Source organism: Naumovozyma dairenensis, chromosome 5 (genome assembly GCF_000227115.2).
Source record: "Naumovozyma dairenensis CBS 421 chromosome 5, complete genome".
Classification (NCBI taxonomy): domain Eukaryota; kingdom Fungi; phylum Ascomycota; class Saccharomycetes; order Saccharomycetales; family Saccharomycetaceae; genus Naumovozyma; species Naumovozyma dairenensis.
This window is the reverse complement of record NC_016483.1, coordinates 512,944-530,808: the sequence shown is the minus strand read 5'-3', so window position 1 is coordinate 530,808 and position 17,865 is coordinate 512,944. Positions and strand designations below refer to the sequence as shown.

The 17,865-nt window shown below is 34.5% G+C and overlaps 7 protein-coding genes and 1 non-coding gene across 8 annotated transcripts; 5 read left to right on the top strand and 3 right to left on the bottom strand.

The window, feature by feature from the left end:
* Window positions 1-296: 296 nt before the first annotated feature.
* On the top strand, window positions 297-3,902 carry GDE1 (glycerophosphocholine phosphodiesterase; the record flags this gene model as incomplete). The annotated part of the gene is made up of 1 exon (XM_003670266.1): window positions 297-3,902. One exon carries the CDS (start codon window positions 297-299, stop codon window positions 3,900-3,902), a length of 3,606 nt encoding a protein of 1,201 aa, XP_003670314.1.
* Window positions 3,903-4,365: 463 nt separating this feature from the next.
* On the bottom strand, window positions 4,366-5,346 carry CAR1 (arginase; the record flags this gene model as incomplete). The annotated part of the gene is made up of 1 exon (XM_003670265.1): window positions 4,366-5,346. The coding sequence occupies one exon, from the start codon at window positions 5,344-5,346 to the stop codon at window positions 4,366-4,368; it is 981 nt and encodes a 326-aa protein (XP_003670313.1).
* Window positions 5,347-6,834: 1,488 nt separating this feature from the next.
* On the top strand, window positions 6,835-6,906 carry NDAI0Etrna8M. The gene has a single exon. It is a non-coding gene; the product is annotated as a tRNA-Met (tRNA).
* A 387-nt stretch (window positions 6,907-7,293) lies between these two features.
* Window positions 7,294-8,553, top strand: PEX25 (Pex25p; the record flags this gene model as incomplete). Its single annotated transcript, XM_003670264.1, has 1 exon — window positions 7,294-8,553. One exon carries the CDS (start codon window positions 7,294-7,296, stop codon window positions 8,551-8,553), a length of 1,260 nt encoding a protein of 419 aa, XP_003670312.1.
* A 327-nt stretch (window positions 8,554-8,880) lies between these two features.
* On the top strand, window positions 8,881-10,110 carry NDAI0E02510 (glyoxylate reductase; the record flags this gene model as incomplete). Its single annotated transcript, XM_003670263.1, has 1 exon — window positions 8,881-10,110. The coding sequence occupies one exon, from the start codon at window positions 8,881-8,883 to the stop codon at window positions 10,108-10,110; it is 1,230 nt and encodes a 409-aa protein (XP_003670311.1).
* A 276-nt stretch (window positions 10,111-10,386) lies between these two features.
* On the bottom strand, window positions 10,387-11,205 carry TOA1 (transcription initiation factor IIA large subunit; the record flags this gene model as incomplete). The annotated part of the gene is made up of 1 exon (XM_003670262.1): window positions 10,387-11,205. The coding sequence occupies one exon, from the start codon at window positions 11,203-11,205 to the stop codon at window positions 10,387-10,389; it is 819 nt and encodes a 272-aa protein (XP_003670310.1).
* A 742-nt stretch (window positions 11,206-11,947) lies between these two features.
* On the top strand, window positions 11,948-15,316 carry BEM3 (GTPase-activating protein BEM3; the record flags this gene model as incomplete). The annotated part of the gene is made up of 1 exon (XM_003670261.1): window positions 11,948-15,316. One exon carries the CDS (start codon window positions 11,948-11,950, stop codon window positions 15,314-15,316), a length of 3,369 nt encoding a protein of 1,122 aa, XP_003670309.1.
* Window positions 15,317-15,788: 472 nt separating this feature from the next.
* Window positions 15,789-17,843, bottom strand: HOS3 (histone deacetylase; the record flags this gene model as incomplete). The annotated part of the gene is made up of 1 exon (XM_003670260.1): window positions 15,789-17,843. The coding sequence occupies one exon, from the start codon at window positions 17,841-17,843 to the stop codon at window positions 15,789-15,791; it is 2,055 nt and encodes a 684-aa protein (XP_003670308.1).
* Window positions 17,844-17,865: the final 22 nt, after the last annotated feature.

Genomic DNA, 17,865 nt, shown 5'->3' with positions numbered 1-17,865 from the left:
AAAATCAAAAGCTCCTATGAATGCATCGTAAGCTTAGAATTGAAGGGAAGAAAACAACCAAGAAGTTCCTGTCAAGAATATATTTACGTTAAAATATATAAATAGCCGCCAATGGCTCTGAGACGCGCTGGCACGTTTCCTGTTTAAAAATACGTAATAATAACTTGGAGTATCGGAGAACTTATATATAAAGGATACCTTCTTTCAAAAAGTTGAAAAGATCGATTGGTATAGATAAAAACTAATGGTATTATCAATGGCTAAATACACCAGGGCGTAGGGTAAAATAAGTAGAAATGAAATTCGGGAAAACGTTTTCTAGTTACCAAACCCCGAAATATTCAACCCAGTACTTAGATTATAAAGGTTTGAAGCAGATTATCAAAGAGATTATCATTCAACAAGAGGAGTTATATCAAGAGGAACACTCGAATAAAGAAAATGAAACTAACCCACAAAGGAAGATAAGAGACGTTTCCAATGAAGAGAAAAATTATTTTGGGAATGAAAAAGTTAGGAAATTGATATTACAATTCTCATTCAAATTAGACCGTAACCTCGAGAAAATCGACAATTTTTATAACAATAGATTCGCAGAATACAGTAGGCAACTTCAACGTCTCCTTGATTCCCCACAGTTCGCCAATGTAGCATTGTTGTTTAGAAATGGTGAAGATGAAGGAACACCAATTGGGGGCTCAAATACATCCATAGCATCGTTTTCAAGAAGGTCGATTTTAAATTTGGAAAAAATTGTACTTCTGGACCCACATCAAAGAATTGATGACCTTAGAGATGTACAAACTGTGTTAATGGATTTACAGAAACAATTTAATGATTTGAATAAATATGCACAGTTGAATAAAAGAGGTATAATAAAGATCCTCAAGAAATTTGATAAAAAAGTTGGCACATCTCAACAGCAATCTTATCTTGCATCCAGGGTATTTACATTACCATTTGCAGAGGATGAAGAAAGCAGAAATATTAATACCATGATTAATGAGTATCTAGAGATACTGGACCTCAAAGCTAATAAATTCCAAAACGTCCCTCCAATAGAAGAGAGGAAAAGTCGGCAATATAAACAATTACAGTTTCCTGGATCTATAGATTGTTGTATTAAAGAAGATAATGTGGAAGATCTGGAAGAAGAAATTAAAAGGATAAAAGACAGAACGGAAAACACGATTCCCCTTAGGACGTTCGTTAAGTTATTACTCAAAGCAAGCTTAAATGAATCTCAAAAATGTATTGACTATTTATTAGAAATAGTTCCCACATTGAATGATGAAACTGATATTAATAACAGAAACTTCTTCCATCATTATGTGATCTTGATGAATAAGAATCCCTTATACGCAAAGAATAATGTTGTTGATGTATTAAGCAGCATCTTGGGTAAATTGAAAAGGGAGCAAAGCATTTACTTATTACAAAGAGATGATTATAAACGTACACCGTTGCATTATGCATGCCAATATGGTTTATATGATTTAACCAAAGTTCTTCTTATTTATATGAAAGAATGGAACCTTTGGCCAGAAAATTTTACATCATCTAATTTGAAGGAATGGGAAGATTATGAGTCATTGGTGCCTTTACACTTAGCAATTTTAAGTGGAGATGTAGAGACGCTCCAAGTAATACTGGATTCAACTACTTGCGAAAAAGGAGTATTAGATAACTTACAATTGACACATTTAGCAATAAAACTGAACCAAGAATGTCTCGTTGAAAGATTATTACAGTCTAACAAATTTGATGTCAATTATCAAGAAGAAGAAAGCCAAGAAACAGCATTATATTTAGCTTGTAAGTTGAATTGTCCTACAACGGTCAAACTATTGTTGCAACATGGGGTAGATACAGAACTTAAGGAAGGGATATTTGGTTGGACTCCCCTATTTATAGCAGCTACAGAGGGATATTTTGAAATTACCAAGCATTTAATCGATTATAATTGTAAAATGGAAGTATTTGATGAAGGTGGATGGACACCTATGGAGCATGCAGTTTTACGTGGTCATCTAGAGATAGCTGAATTATTAACAATCGAGAATATTGAAGAAGTTAATAATCCTAAAATTACAGGGGCAACAGATGCAACAGCGGAAACAGGAGAAAGTTTACCGAAGACTACTGATTCTTCAGAGAGTTCCTCCTTGGGAGCTTCTAAAAATTCAAAGAGTTCCACTAATTTACTGTCTTTCAAGACAATTTCTAAACCAGTCAAATCCTTTGGACACAAATACCTAAAAGAGAATGAAACAATTTTATTAATTACGTTAGGTAGTTCTGATACTCGAAGGGATAATAGAGGAATTATTTTCAAAGAAGACTCGCAGTTATTCAAGAAGTTATCATCGAATGAATTAGAATATGCTTTATCATTAGTGATTTCCTGTGAAGATGATTTAAATCAAACACCAGTTGTTTTCGACTTACCATTTGAGGAAGAGATACCTGATTCAATTAGTTTCAAAGTACCATTTAAAGAAGATAACTCCTATATTATTTATTTCGATTTAGTCCCTACTTATGACAAAGTATTAAAAGAAGAGGGAAAGGAAGACGAAGAAGGGAAGCTGGGAACAGAAAAGCGATTGAGAGGACGAAGTATTGCCGTAGTGAATCATTTACAGACATTTGTCGGTGATAATCGTCGATCACTAACCGATTTATGTACATTACCAATCATGTCTACATCTTCACCTTTTGATATTGTTGGTACAGTGAATTTTGAAATAATGCTAGTAAAACCATTTATTCATGAAAATGTTACATTTGGTAGAACAAAAACGTATTGGAAATCATTGACATCAACAAGAGTCATTGGTCATCGTGGGTTTGGTATGAATCGAAAATTGAGTAATTCATTACAATTAGGTGAGAATACAATGGAATCATTTATTGCTGCGTCCTCGTTAGGGGCTGCATATGTTGAATTTGATGTTCAATTGACTAAAGATAATATCCCTGTTATTTATCATGATTTCACTATTGCTGAAACAGGGGTAGATATACCTATGCATGAATTGACTTTGGAACAATTTTTGGAATTAAATAATATGGATAAGCATATGAAAGGTGGTAAAAGTGGTAGTGTATTTGAAAAGAAAAGAAGACATTCTCTAGCGGATTTTGATATTGAACATAGCAATAATGATAAAAATGATCCTGACTATAATAATAATAATAATGAAAATAATGGTGATGACCCAACTCAATATGCAGATATTTTTAGTCGAAATTGGATTGGTGACAGGATGAGGTTAACGAAAACGTTTAAAGCTAAACAATTCAAAGGTAATTCACGTGGACATTCCATTGCATCATCATTTGTAACACTACCTGAACTATTCAAGAAACTACCACCACATGTAGGCTTCAATATTGAATGTAAATACCCTATGATTGATGAAGCAGAAGAAGAAGGTATTGGACCCATAACTATTGAAATGAACCATTGGGTCGATACAGTTTTAAGACATGTGTATGATAACATGAATGGTCGAGATATTATATTATCATCATTCCATCCGGATGTTTGTATAATGTTAAGCTTAAAGCAGCCATCACTTCCTGTTTTATTTTTAACTGAAGCTGGATGTATGAAGATGGTTGATGCAAGAGCAGCTTCGTTACAAAATGCAATTAAGTTTGCTCACCACTGGAATTTATTAGGTATAGTTTCCGCTGCGAAACCCATTATTAAAGCTCCAAGATTAGTGGAGGTTATTAAAGGGAATGGATTAGTTTGTGTTACATATGGTGTTGAGAATAATGACCCCAATAATGCTCAGATCGAAATTGATGCTGGAGTTGATGCAGTGATAGTAGATAGTGTTTTGGCCGTGCGTAGAGGTTTAACTAAAGGATCCGATCAATCTATGAATTAGGAATAATATCAATACAAAAAGCGTATAATTTTAAGAATCCTTACTTGTTTAATGATTACACAATTAGAGCTTGACCTTACTGAAGAAAACCGGGACTTGCCGATCTTGTGTTTTTTGTTTATTTTTGCATTATTAGTTTTACAAAACCACCTTTCATTTCATTGTTAAAAAATACTAAACTTAATATGTTGAAAAATAAACAAAAAAACACATTAAAATGCTTTGAATAATTATGTTTGAAGCCTCGCTGTCAGAGATAATAAACAATTATATAACTATGAATATAATCTTTTAAAATAAGAATAAATATATATTATATATATTAAATACAATTTATAGAAGGACATTTTTATATTATTATTATCATAACATATGCATTAATCTTTTCATGAACATAGCGAAAACGGAAGTCAAATGAGACAGATAAACTAGAGTTTCTAGTCTATGATGCTTCATTTTTGTTTCACAATAAAGTTTCCCCTAAGGCACATCTTGCAATTGAACAACTTGTAGCGATAGTATCAGAAACATGATCATCTTTGGATGCCAAATCTGGGTTAACCTCGACGATATCTAAGCCTACAAGGTTCCCAGTTTCAGCCAATCTTTCCACCAGAAATAAACCTTCTCTCAATGTCAAGCCACCTCTTACTGGAGTTCCTGTAGCAGGTACATATAATGGATCTAAAGCATCTACATCGTAGGAACACATAATTGGACCGTCGCCATTAGTTTCAGGATGAATAGCCCTCATTGCCATTTCAATGACTTCATTAATACCGAGTCTATCCACATGATACATGGAAAATGCAGCTATACCTAGATTTTTCAAAATTTTCTTTTCACCTTCATCAATATCTCTTAATCCAATATAAGCGATTTTGTTTGGTTTTAAATTTCCTGGAATCCATTCCATAGACTCGGGAACCATCTTCTTATCATTCAACCCCATTAAGAAACTAACGGGACATCCATGTAAATTCCCTGAATCAGTGGAAGTTAAAGTATTAATATCTGCATGTGCATCAATCCAAAGCAACCCCGCATCGGGGAATTTATCGATCACAGCAGACACAGTCCCCATGGCAATGGAATGATCACCACCCAAAGTCAATGGGAATCTTTCATTAGACAATGATTTCGTGACAGTTTCGTAAATCAATTTAGTCACTTTCCCTACCAAGTTTGGTCTCTTAACGATGCCCATTCTATCATTTTGGTCCATTTCATCTTTCTTAATTTGTAAAATGGCAGAAGATAATGGCTCTGTGATAACTGTGGACCAACCTAGTTTGGTGAGGGAGTTTTGAAGACCATGATTTAACATGTATTTGGGACCCTTTTCTACTCCGGATCTGCTTTGGCCTCCTGAGAAAGGGGCTGTGATTATCGATAATCTTTGTGATTCGTAATATTTGTATGATGGTGCAGTTGTTACAGTCATGTTTGCTTTTGCTTCTTCTGTGTAATTGTGTATATATCAACCAGACTTGTTTGTTGATTCATTTGGAATGGGCGACCAACAGAACGAGGTAAGAAATATGTACCAGATATACTCGAGTTTTTGTGTTATTGTTGTTGTTGTTTATATAATCTACTAATGGGGGGAATAGCCGCTGATGGTTGCACTTAACAGTACTTACTTACCTACTGATTAGATACACCGCCAAGAGCTCAAAGAACTCAAAAAGCAAAACAGGCGTCGTCAGAAATGCCAAGACCGGCTGTCCCAACCCGTGCACCACATCTGGGCAGTGTTAAGTGCAAGTTAAAGCGACACGGCGTTATCATGTCATTATTAAGAGGTGGAGCGACAGATGGGGGACGTCTGGCTGTCTGTTAAGGGCAACTTTGCCCGAAAAGACAGGCATGTATCCGTGGTCTCCTTGACGGATGCCCCATGGGAGCGGTGATAACCGCCTAGTTTATTCTGGCACCATAATTTAAAAACGACGCTATATAATCTCATATATTATGGTGGACCACTACATGTTACAGATAAATGTTATCCAGTCATTTGAATGTGTCCCAATAAGTGTATTTTTCTGTTCTGAAGAACCTAAGCTTGGTAATCCTGTATTATTATATGAATATGAATCCATTCTAGATTAAGTTTCGTGTTGGTTATAAAGCATAATAAGAGTAGTGTAATATCGTTGTTTTTAGTGGATGACAAATAGTTCAGTTTTCTCAAAAGGGAATAACAAAGTATTGGAATATATGGTACATATATGTCGATTTGCTAAAAGGACATTGATTTACAGACACACAATATTGTCGTAATGTACGGTAGATATGCCGAGGTGACAAGAGAAAGAAAAATTTTCACGATGAGATATCATCGAGAAAATAAAATATATAAGAGATAAATAGATATATATATATACGTTATGTATAGGACTCTTGTGGCAAATGCTAAAAGAGGACGACTGGTTATACCTTGAAAAAGTGTTAGTAACATTGCTACACATATTTCTCCCAATTTAACTGATCCAAGGGACAGTTATGTCTTATTTCCAACACAAAGAACACATAAATATATAAATAAAAGTATAAGAAAAATAAAGGGAGAACCAGTAATCGATGCTCGAATTATTGGTCTATTTATATTCATGTCGATGGTGGAATAGATAATACTTCATCAACATTTTATCTTTGAGAGATGAAATGATTGATCAATCTGTATTCATCAATCACCTCCAGTCGTACTGGGAATCCCTCGTCTTGTTTCTATATGTGGTATTCACTGTGAACCTTTTTAAAGAACGTTGTGCCAAACTTGCTATCTTGACCTTTACTGTTACATATTAAAGAGCCTGTTCGAACAATTATAGCAGTTGACGAACATGTTACGTTCACTGAGGAAGGAAATCGTCAGAATTAAACTCTCACCTAAGACTATCAGTTAACCAACAAAAATCACAAATTAGTAAGCGCCGTGGCGCAGTGGAAGCGCGCAGGGCTCATAACCCTGATGTCCTCGGATCGAAACCGAGCGGCGCTAATTTGTTTTTTCAATTACTCTCTGTCACTTCGGAGATAATAATTTTTTAGTTTTAGTTTTCCCGTGGAAATACTTCCCCCCTTCGCTTATTGCCCATTGGCCAGTTCTTTTTCGGGAATTTCCCATGGGAAAATCAGAGGGTAATAAGCACGCACAAACGTATAACGCCAGAGTGAAAAATCACTTAACCTACATTTAGTAGTCAGTCACATACAGAACCATATTAATAAAAAGAAGACCCAGTCAAAACGCTGGTATTATGTTATATAAACAGGTATCGTAACAATGGAAAAGCTTTCTTCGCAGACATAGAAAAACAAATATTTGATACTGAAATTACCATTACTCGTGTGATACAAAATTCAATACTAGAAAAGTCAACGAATCATGTCCTTAGATGAGCCAGGATTAATTATAGGAAATGAAAAGGGGAATAATATTCTTAACCCCATTATAAAAGATTTCGATGATAATAATTTGAGACTACCTATATCTTTGAATCAAGTTGACCCTACAAAAAATGATTCCGAATTAACCTTATTAGCTGCTACCAATATCAGTCCTTCATCTTCACCGGAACTAAATATACCAAATTCTTGGGCTAAACCAGAATCAAAAATCAAAAAAGTAGTTAGAAATGTAGATATTTTAAAATATCTAATTAATTCTTTAGCAGGTAAAGATAAATTTGTCAAGATAATTAAATGTATTTTGGATTTACTAAAATCATGGATATTGACTGATTTGTCATCGACCGAAACAAACATCAAAATGAAAAAGCTTTTATTATCCCTCTCAACTACCAGCTCAGGTACAAGTATTATCCCGTTAAAATCAATCTTAGTGCATCCAGTCAAATTCGTCAGATTATTTACTCTTTCATTCTTACAAAATTTAAACCATAATGTTTCATTCATTACATCACAGTTAAGTATTTTCAGATATATGATAAGATTTGGATCATCTCCATTCAAATTATTAACCTTTGTCAAAAAATTAAGATCCACAACGAAAGCTACTAATTTAAATGATATCGAGAAATTATGGTTAAATGAAAAATCTTTACAAGATTCCATCGATTTATACTATACCATCTTTGACGAATTAGATTTACTATATAAATTGAAAATTTGGAATCCACAAGAAAGGACCTATAGTTGGGTTACTAAACATGAAACTATCGCCTGGCAATACGATATCTTATTATCATGGAAACAAAATTGGTTCAAATTGAAAGATATACAAAGAAAAATCCTTGAATTGCAAATTCAATTGAAAATTAGAAATGATACCATGCTAGCGTCTAATTATTTCAATAATAACAACAATAGCAATGACAATACCGACAATACATCTCCATTAAGGAAGCAACTAATTAGTGAGATCCAACAAAATGGTAACAACAACGATTTATCATCATTAGAAATTGAATTAGACAATCAATTGGTAAATCTAAATCATGAAAAACGTATAGTTTATCTTGATTTAACAAGATTATCCTTTGATTGTCTGGCAAATACTACTGATTTATTAAATATTAAGACTCCAAAGGGTACTTATGCTGCATTATCCCTATGTTCAGGTATCACTGGTTTCATTAAACTCTGGATTAACACTAAGACAGATCTTCAAAATGGCGCACAATAGAAATAAATAAAACATGACGCCTTTATATACTATATAAAAAATCCATATATTAACTTAGTTATAAAAGCGTGAAACCAATAATACCAAACAGATGTACATTAACTTTATGTAAAAAACTTCTTTTCTGCCATATTATATCATGTTACATCATTTCGTTTTAATACATATTTCCGAGATAGGAAAAGTCCGAAATGGCTGTAGCGTCTCCACAAATAATAATTTATGTACGTGACTCAAGAAATTAATACAGAATTAATGACTAGCACTTTTTGAAAGGGGAGGAAATCAATACATATCATCAAGAATTTATAATTAAACCAATCTAAAATGACAATCAATCAAAAGAAAAACTTGGTCACCGACAAAGAAATAAATTTATCAAATCCAACTGTCATAATCCCCTACAAATTCCAATGGGAAGTCTACCAACATCATAAGAACGATGATGAAGAAGAAACTGATCCCTTGAATTGGGAAAACATCTGTGACAAGATCAACTTTATTACATACGAAATGTCCACACCCGATGCATTCATCCAATTCATTAATGATCCCTCCTATGAAGTACAGATTGATTGTATTTGGATAACTGAAGAATTTCTCTCCATCATGGGAGACATAAATGAATATATTAAAAAATTCCCCAGTTCTATAACATCATTAATGGTCCCTTGGGTTGGTTGTGAATTTTTAAATTTGAAACTATTAAATGAGAAGAACATAAAAGTATGCAATATAGGACCACATGCTGCTAACTATGTATGTGAAGTTGCAATTCATTTGGTCTTGAGTTGCTTTAGAATGACTTCATTTTGGGAACATTGTTTTAAATACGTTGACGTGGGTGAAATTAAAGAATGTAAGAAATATATTGGTTCAAAACAACAATCTACACATGGTAAAAACGACTGGCCAACAAAAATTGATCCCAAAAATGAATTGGTTATCCCAACTAGATGGGACACATCTTATGGTGTTGGCGGATATGATACAAAATTGTTTGAGTCTCCAACAAATAAAAGCGTATTGATATTAGGTTTTGGATCTATTGGCCAAGCTATTGGCTCCAAATTGAAAACCCTGTTTAATATGGAAGTTAACTATTATAAACGTTCTGGCCCCATATCTAAAAGTCAACTAGGTTATGCGGCAACTTATTGGGATTCATTAGATAATAAGGAAACCTGGTATAGTAGCCATCTTATAATTTTATGCCTTCCTAGCAACGAATCCACTACAAATTTGATCAATAAAAAAACCTTACAAATGTGTCGTGATGGCGTAAGAATTATCAACGTCGGCAGAGGAGCATGTATCGATGAAGATGCACTATTAGAAGGATTATCCAATGGAAAAATCGCTTCTTGCGGACTTGACGTTTATAAAGATGAAACAACTTTGGTGAGAAAAGATCTCATACAGAGATGGGACGTAACTGCATTACCTCATATAGGTAGTACCTCACTTCAGGAAATCAAAGAACAGACCGAAATTACATTGAAAAACATTGAAAGCTTTTTTATTAAGGGTGAAGGAGGTCTTTATCCGATCAACTAAATGATACTCACTTTCTTTAAATTATGAAATATACTGCTTTTTACAAGTCAATTCTGAAGGAATCGTCGTTTTAGGCTTCGCTATAGAGTCTGGTTTTCTCATAACCGCAAATTGCTGGGTAGAGGGACAACGAATCATACACAATGACGGAGAAGTTTGCCTACCGCGATTGCTCTTGTGCTAACTTTATATTTATTAAATAACGGAGGGTATATATTACAAAAGAATCGCTAGTTATGAACGTCTTTTCACAGGGCTTTTTTACGTACGCTTTTTTCAAACCCATTCAGCTTCTACTTGAGCTTTTTGGAATGAATAATCTTTATGTGCAATGGTAACTATACCATCTTTTAAACTACACTTCCATCTTGCCTTGGTTCTAGTAACTTTATCATACAAACATAACATTAAGTTTTCATCAGGACCGTCATCTTCTCCTTCACTAATCAAATAATCATCGTCAGAATCATCTAATTCAGAACCCACTTCATCATTATCCAACAATGCACTTCTCTTAGCTTTCTTTTCCTGCAATCGTAATTGGTCTATCGTTTTATCGTTTGCATTCTCTATCGTTAGTTCTATTTGTTGAGGGCTGGTACTTTCAGGAACGTCATCTGTTTGTTCTCGTTCGGTGTCTTGAGTATCATTAGCGCTACTAGCATTATTGATAACTTGGTTTATTGAGTGCGACTCTTCCTTCTTCATAAGTGGTTCCGGTATATTCATTTTTTCATTTTCAGTCTTTACTCCATTTGTTGAATTAGAATCATAAATTAATCCAGGTAATACTAAATTCTGACCTTCTTCTTCTTTAACAATCGTGACAGGATTTCCATTAGCATCAAGATTACTATCTATTAGTTGTGGAGCTCCCGGTAATTGCTGGCCTTCTGTTGCAGCTACGTGTGGAAATACTTCTTCATCCCATGTGAAATTAGTCACCTTAGTTTCTGTTAATTTAGATTGCCAAACCCTTTTCAAATCTTGCAATGTTTGTTCATCAATACCTGCATTCTCAAAATCTTCACGAACTTCGTTGATAACTGAGCTAACAATCAATTCATAAACTTTACTGGCTTCTGAATTTGACATAATGTAAGACTATAGTACACTGTGGTAAAAGGATTTGTCTTGGGAATTTTTAAACTTATTGATATTCAATCTTTTTCTTTCCACTTCTAATTAATTACCAGGAAAACAGAAAGCGAGTAACAAACAACAAAGAAGGAAAAGAATGTCTATTATGTGAGAAAGACTATTAATATAATGGAACGGTATTCTTCTTTTGTGAGATAAGCCAGTAATGAGCTCGATTTTCTTACCTATTACTTTAACTTCTACACTAAGATTATATTCTTTACGTAAGTACCACTGAAAACTTTCCAGAATTCTGAAAAATCCCGCCTTTAGGGTCCACAAAATGAAGTTAGGGGAATAATAATTTAACCTAATATATAAAAGGGCTAAATAGGGTAAACAATTAAAGAGAGGGTTAATTAAGTAGGGCTAACATAATGATAGAGGGCTACACTTATCATTTTTTCCCAAATTTTTGATTAAACAATAAACTGAAAAATAGGAACATCAACAACAATAGATATCTGGATAATCGTAACAATAAAGCTTAACAAGAAATTCAGTTTTGCAAGGCTATTAAATGTACTTTTGATTGGTAATAAATTTGAAATACCTGTACCTTTTAATTATTGAACCTATCTGCCTATTTGTTAGAAGAGTTGCCTCAAGATATACCCTTTTAGCACCAGATCCCTGGCTTTAATCATACGTTAAAATTAGAGGACCTCTTGACCAAAACGACATACTCGTATTGTAGATGTCAGAACAACCAAATGGCTCTGCCACTTTAGAATTATTGGCTCAATATGATAATCATATATCGGAAAGAGATAAGACCATAGAATACATAGAGAGAACTACGGACCCTACAAATGATAACAAACCCACTTATGATGAACTATTTAAAGAAAACGTGAAACTTAAACTATTAGTTCAAGAATACGAAACAGAAATAGATAGCTTGAAGAAGACCATTTCTTTGCTTCGGGAAAACCGTAAATCTGTTAACAGTGAATCGCTAGACGTCATACTTGATCAATCTTCGAGTATATCGAAAGATTCAGATGCAACACGACAATCTTTGACCCTACCACCAAGATCGGACAGGAGAAGTAATACCAAAAATCTCAGCATTCCAATACCACAATCCACCTCTACCTCAAGTCAACTGGACTCTGCTCAAAAGCCTCAAGTAGACATTATTACGACGACCACTAATAACGATTCTCATCATAACACTAAGTTACTGAATGCAGCCAGATTCATTTCTAGCCCTCACAAAATTACAAAATTACAAGAATCCTTGTCAAGTCCGGCAACGTCTGTAACATACACAACTTCAAGAATTACTATTAAATCACCAAGAAATTCGGTAGAATCTCCTTTACAAAATAAAATGGGTTCTCCTCAAAATCCAAATAGAGTTACCTCTGTAATAAACAATCATATCCATTCACCTTTAAGGGGTAACTCGCAATTTAGTACAGATGACTTGAATAACGGAGCTTTCAAAGAGGAAATACTCGATACCAGAAGAACTCTCTCAAATGAAGTTATCTCATCCGTAAGAAGTCCTTCAACATATTCTGATTCCAAAAGTCCATTAGCTCATTTAAGAAGGAGTACTTCGTCTGGGAAGAAAAGTATGGAGTTCTCTCCAAATTCCAAAGCAAAACTAAATAATTTCGCCCAATTGTTGGATACTTCATTCGGCGAAGAAGAAGAGGCAGAAATGGAAGAAGCCAAGGAAGAAAAGGAAAGGTTGAAGGAGCATGAAGAGCTGGTAGGCACAGCTCCATTACTCCCTAAGGAAAATAACGATGATCAACCATTACCAAAGAATTTAGAGAAAGATTTAGAGACGAATAATTCAGTTAACCCATACAGAGACGGAAAACCACAACTAAGCCGCATATCTGCCCCTGTACTTACGCCTGTTTCTGAAAAGCATATCAACATGACCCCGACATTCAATAGGTTGGGATCTCCTCTTATTTTGAACAGGAAGACTAATATGATTAATGGGACTCCTAGTAGCAATAACACAACTGGCACGTCCCCTAGACAGGGATTCTCCAATTTCTCGATATCTGAAGGGACTGAGGATACTAATGCATCAACGATTTCATCATCGACGAAGAAACAGAACATTTTGAATGACTTATTACACGTTAAAATTTCTTCTCATCACAGTGATTCGAATGCCTCAACCCCGAATACTACCGAGGATACCGCGAGTAACCAGACGTTGTCTGTTCAACAGGAAAAATCAAAAACAGAGAATGTTAGGTCGGTTTCCGATACTGCATCGTCTCTGAAATCAGATATTCCCTTATTCGTTCAGCCTACTGAACTCTTTACGGTAAGAATTGAAATTTTAAGCACATTATATAATGAAAATAAAGAGGAACATGATCTGAACAGATATGAAGAAAATTATATTCTTTTTGGTATTATAGACAAGAACACTGGTAAGGAAATGTTTAAATTTTCAAAGACAATCAATAAAGTGAGAGAATTAGACGTATATTTAAAATCTCATTTAACTTCAAACAAATTAGTAACGATACCAAACTTACCTGATAGGAGTTTCTTCAATTCAAATCTTCCAATACGTATAGATCAACGAAGAGAAATATTGAATAAATATTTTGAGTCTCTTTTTGATGCCGTGCCTAAATTGCCACCAAATGTTTCATTGAAAATTGCCCAATTCATAAGTACTGATACGGCGATGAACCCATTAGATCTAGGTGATACAATTAAAGAAGGATATTTATTAATTAGGAAACCAAAAACTTTATCCAACGCTAACAATTGGAAGACGAGATATTGTATATTAACTGAAAATACATTACAGTTTTTCAATAAAGGACAATTGTTCGAGACGATACGACTAAAAGGGGCAATGATGGAATTACTGCCGAATCTACCTGATGATAAGTATGGAACGAAGAACGGCTTTTTAATTAATGAACATAGGAAAAGCGGATTATCTTCAACTACCAAATATTTCTTATGCACAGAAACTTCCAAGGAACGTGAATTATGGATTTCTGCTATTAGTCAGTTTTTGGAAAACTCGTTCTCATTGAATATTGCAGAGCGGAGATTATCAACAGGGTCAGATCGATTATATGTCACCGATTTAACATCTGAAGTGACATCTAATTCAACCGAAAGCAACACAGGTATCAGTTCACAAACCGCAACGTATGAGCCTTTCTTAGAAAGTATAGAAGATGATAAGGAAGTTAGAAGAAATAAGAAGCGAAGCTTTTTCCCGTTCAAGAAACTTACTGGAATAGATTATGATAATATCCCTCCACATGATCTTGAACTTAAATCCCCAACGAAATCTTCAGTAAGATCTGTAGATTTGAATAACCAAACCTTAGTGCCATCAATCTCTGGAACCAACAGCCATTCATATATGCCTCAGTCTGCCACAGTCTTTGGTTCATCCTTAAATGATTGTTTAAAATTAAGTTCGCACACATACCAAAGAAAATATGAAATACCGAGTGTTGTATATCGATGTTTGGAATATTTATATAAGAACCGTGGTGTCCAAGAAGAAGGTATTTTCAGACTAAGCGGCTCAAGTACATTAATCAAAACATTACAAGAAAAATTTGACCAAGAGTACGATATTGATTTATGCCAATACAATGAAACAATCGCCGATCCTAATGGCGACGAAGTTTCTACTTTAGTAAGTGTAAATACAATCTCAGGGTTACTAAAGCTTTATTTGAGAAAATTACCCCATATGATATTCGGTGATGAACAATATTTACCATTAAAGAAAATTATAGATGACAATCATGACGACCCACTAAATACTGCTTTACAATTAAGAGAAGTTGTTGCAAATGGTGAAATACCGAAAGAAAATTTGTCCCTAATGTATGCATTGTTTGAGTTACTGGTAAAAATTAATGCTAATAATAAACTAAATAAAATGAACGTAAGAAATCTTTGTATTGTTTTCTCTCCCACTTTGAATATCCCTATCACTTTGTTACAGCCATTTATTGTGGATTTTGCTTGTATTTTCCAAGGTGCTGAACCAATAGATGGATCGCAAAGGGAGCAGTTAGATATTAATATTCCACAATTATAGATGAGAGAAATGAATATAAGATTGTTGTAACATATACTTAATATTTCTAAATCGCCTATTTGTCTTAATCTTCTCTTTTATAGTGTATGTATGTAGTTAATAAATTATAACTTATACTTGTAGTCATTTTTGTAGTATATTCTTTCTGCGAGGCTGTCGATATATATCTTTTTTTGGACATTAAATCCTGTAAGAATATGTGATCGGCCTTTGGCGGTCATTAATCTGTTCTTATTTATATTTTCGCAAAATAGACTTTGAAGGCCTAAAGAAAGTGTATTATAAGTAATACAATATAATACAATATAATACAAAGTGTATTTACCATATATGCATTGATTTTAAGTGTAATGTAAGCATCGATATATGTCGTATATCAAGAAGCATACAATATAACAGTAAACGTATCCCTATCCTTTTGTTGGCACGAAGCAGGAAAAAAGAAGACCTAAACATAAATAGCAGATATTACCTACCATCTGCCTCCACTTCTTGTAGTATGTTTCCTTGTGGTGGAAATATGAGAGATCATGGATATATCACTGTCTTCGTAACCAGGAGCGTTGGGATTACGACTTTGTCTTAAATGCTGTGTAGTTGTTCTGGATGGGATTTTATACATTCCATTACTCTGCAAACGTCTCGGTTGTTGCTGTTGCTGTTGGTGACTTGAACGTTGGGATCTGCTCCTTGATTGTTGTTCTTCCTCTTCATCATCTGATTGGACGATTTCTAACGTCTCCAAATGTCTTGAAATGTCATCAATAGTAATATCTTCGACTGTCTTGTTAAATGTTTCATTTAATTCTTCATCATAAACATAATCGTCATCTTCATTTTCATCTTCATCAGAAAAGTGTTGTTCAATAAAAGGTACATTCCTATCTTTATCGACTGTCGTTGTCTTTTCCGGAGAGTGTCTATCCAGTTTTACATCAGAGTCTTTCACAGGGGAAGTAGGTTGATAATGTCCATGTGATCTGGTTACTCTTTGAGAAATCGTAGGTGCCACGTCAGTTTTCTGTCTTATTTTCTCTTTTGATTTGAAAATTACATCTTCAAATTCAGGAATCATCGACCTACCTAAGCGTATTACTTCTTCTGCCCATACCCTTATAACATCTTTCGATCGCTTTGTTTTGTAAGGTTTCCATGCTGGTTTACAACCACGTACAATTTCCTTAACGACATGTTCCGACCCCCATTCTTTGATCCAATCTTGATTTTGAAGTCCAATTAGATGTGCAAACACACCTGACGTAATGGCTTTATCTGAATAACCACCTTCCATTAACGATAAAACTTTCCCTTGACAATGCATTTGAGCCAATTTTAAGGCATCCTTGGTAAACATGGTATAAAATTCAGTCGGTACGTTAACTGAATGCCTTTGCATCGTTTTCTGTTCGAATTCGGAGGCATCAAATCCAGCACTTAATAATATTAATCCCTTGAATGGTTTCCCCATATCAGCCATTTCACTCTTCGCGGTTTTGAAAAACTCATCAGCTTTGGCAAATAATAATCTATATTTGGAACGATATAATTTAGAAAATTCCTCCTCATTACTCCAACTGGACAAATGAATATTCCAAATATTCAAATCATGTGAATTCATTATACAAGTTGAAGCATTCTTGATGTTTTCCTTTGTTGCAAAACCCGATTCTGTTGGGAAGGAATTAATATCGTGCATTGAGAAATACCCGACCCTTGGAAACTCAGCTAATTTTTTCCCAAATCCATCATACTCTTCGTTTTCCTTAGTTTCTTCATCTGGTTTGAAACCAGCACGTTTCCAACAAATATCCTGTGTACCATCTCCATGATGCAAATCGAAATCCAACACAGCAACATGTGTCACGTCATAACTATCCGCAGCATATTCAATGGCAACGTGTGCATTATTTAAGACACAAAACCCTGATGGTGTAGCGAAATGACAATGATGTCCTGGTGGTCGTATAGCCACAAAAGCTCTGTTACTAATATGCTCCGGGGAGGGACCTTTGAATATGGAATCTACAGCTGTCTCCAAGGCACCAATAGACCCTTGTAATGCTTGAACTGTTTTAGAGCTTAAATAAATGTCACCAGAATTCCATGAATCTGGTACTTCCAGTTTCCCCTGAGCTAATTTTGAATCAGCTTCTTTACATAATCGGAGGATTTCTTTAGGCCATTGACTACCATGCACTTTATAAACGTGAGGTGATAAAAGAGAACCCATTTTGTTATGGGATGATTTTAAAGTGAATAGTGCTGGATACATTGTAATAGCGGCAGAAATACCCATTGAGCATGCTAGTAATCTTTCTGGTCTTTCCACTATTGTTTTCTTGTATGAGCTGGAGACCCAGTCTCGTGGGAATTGATGTTGTAAGGAATAAGGGGAGAGGATGATGACTGCTTTTGCTGATTCAGGGATTTGGGAAGCTGCACGAGCAGCAGATATAACATTCGGATTATTCTTGACGAATATTTGGAATTGTCTATAAAAGTTTTCTAATGGGTCCTGAGTTGACATATTTTTTGAAAAGTTTGCTCTT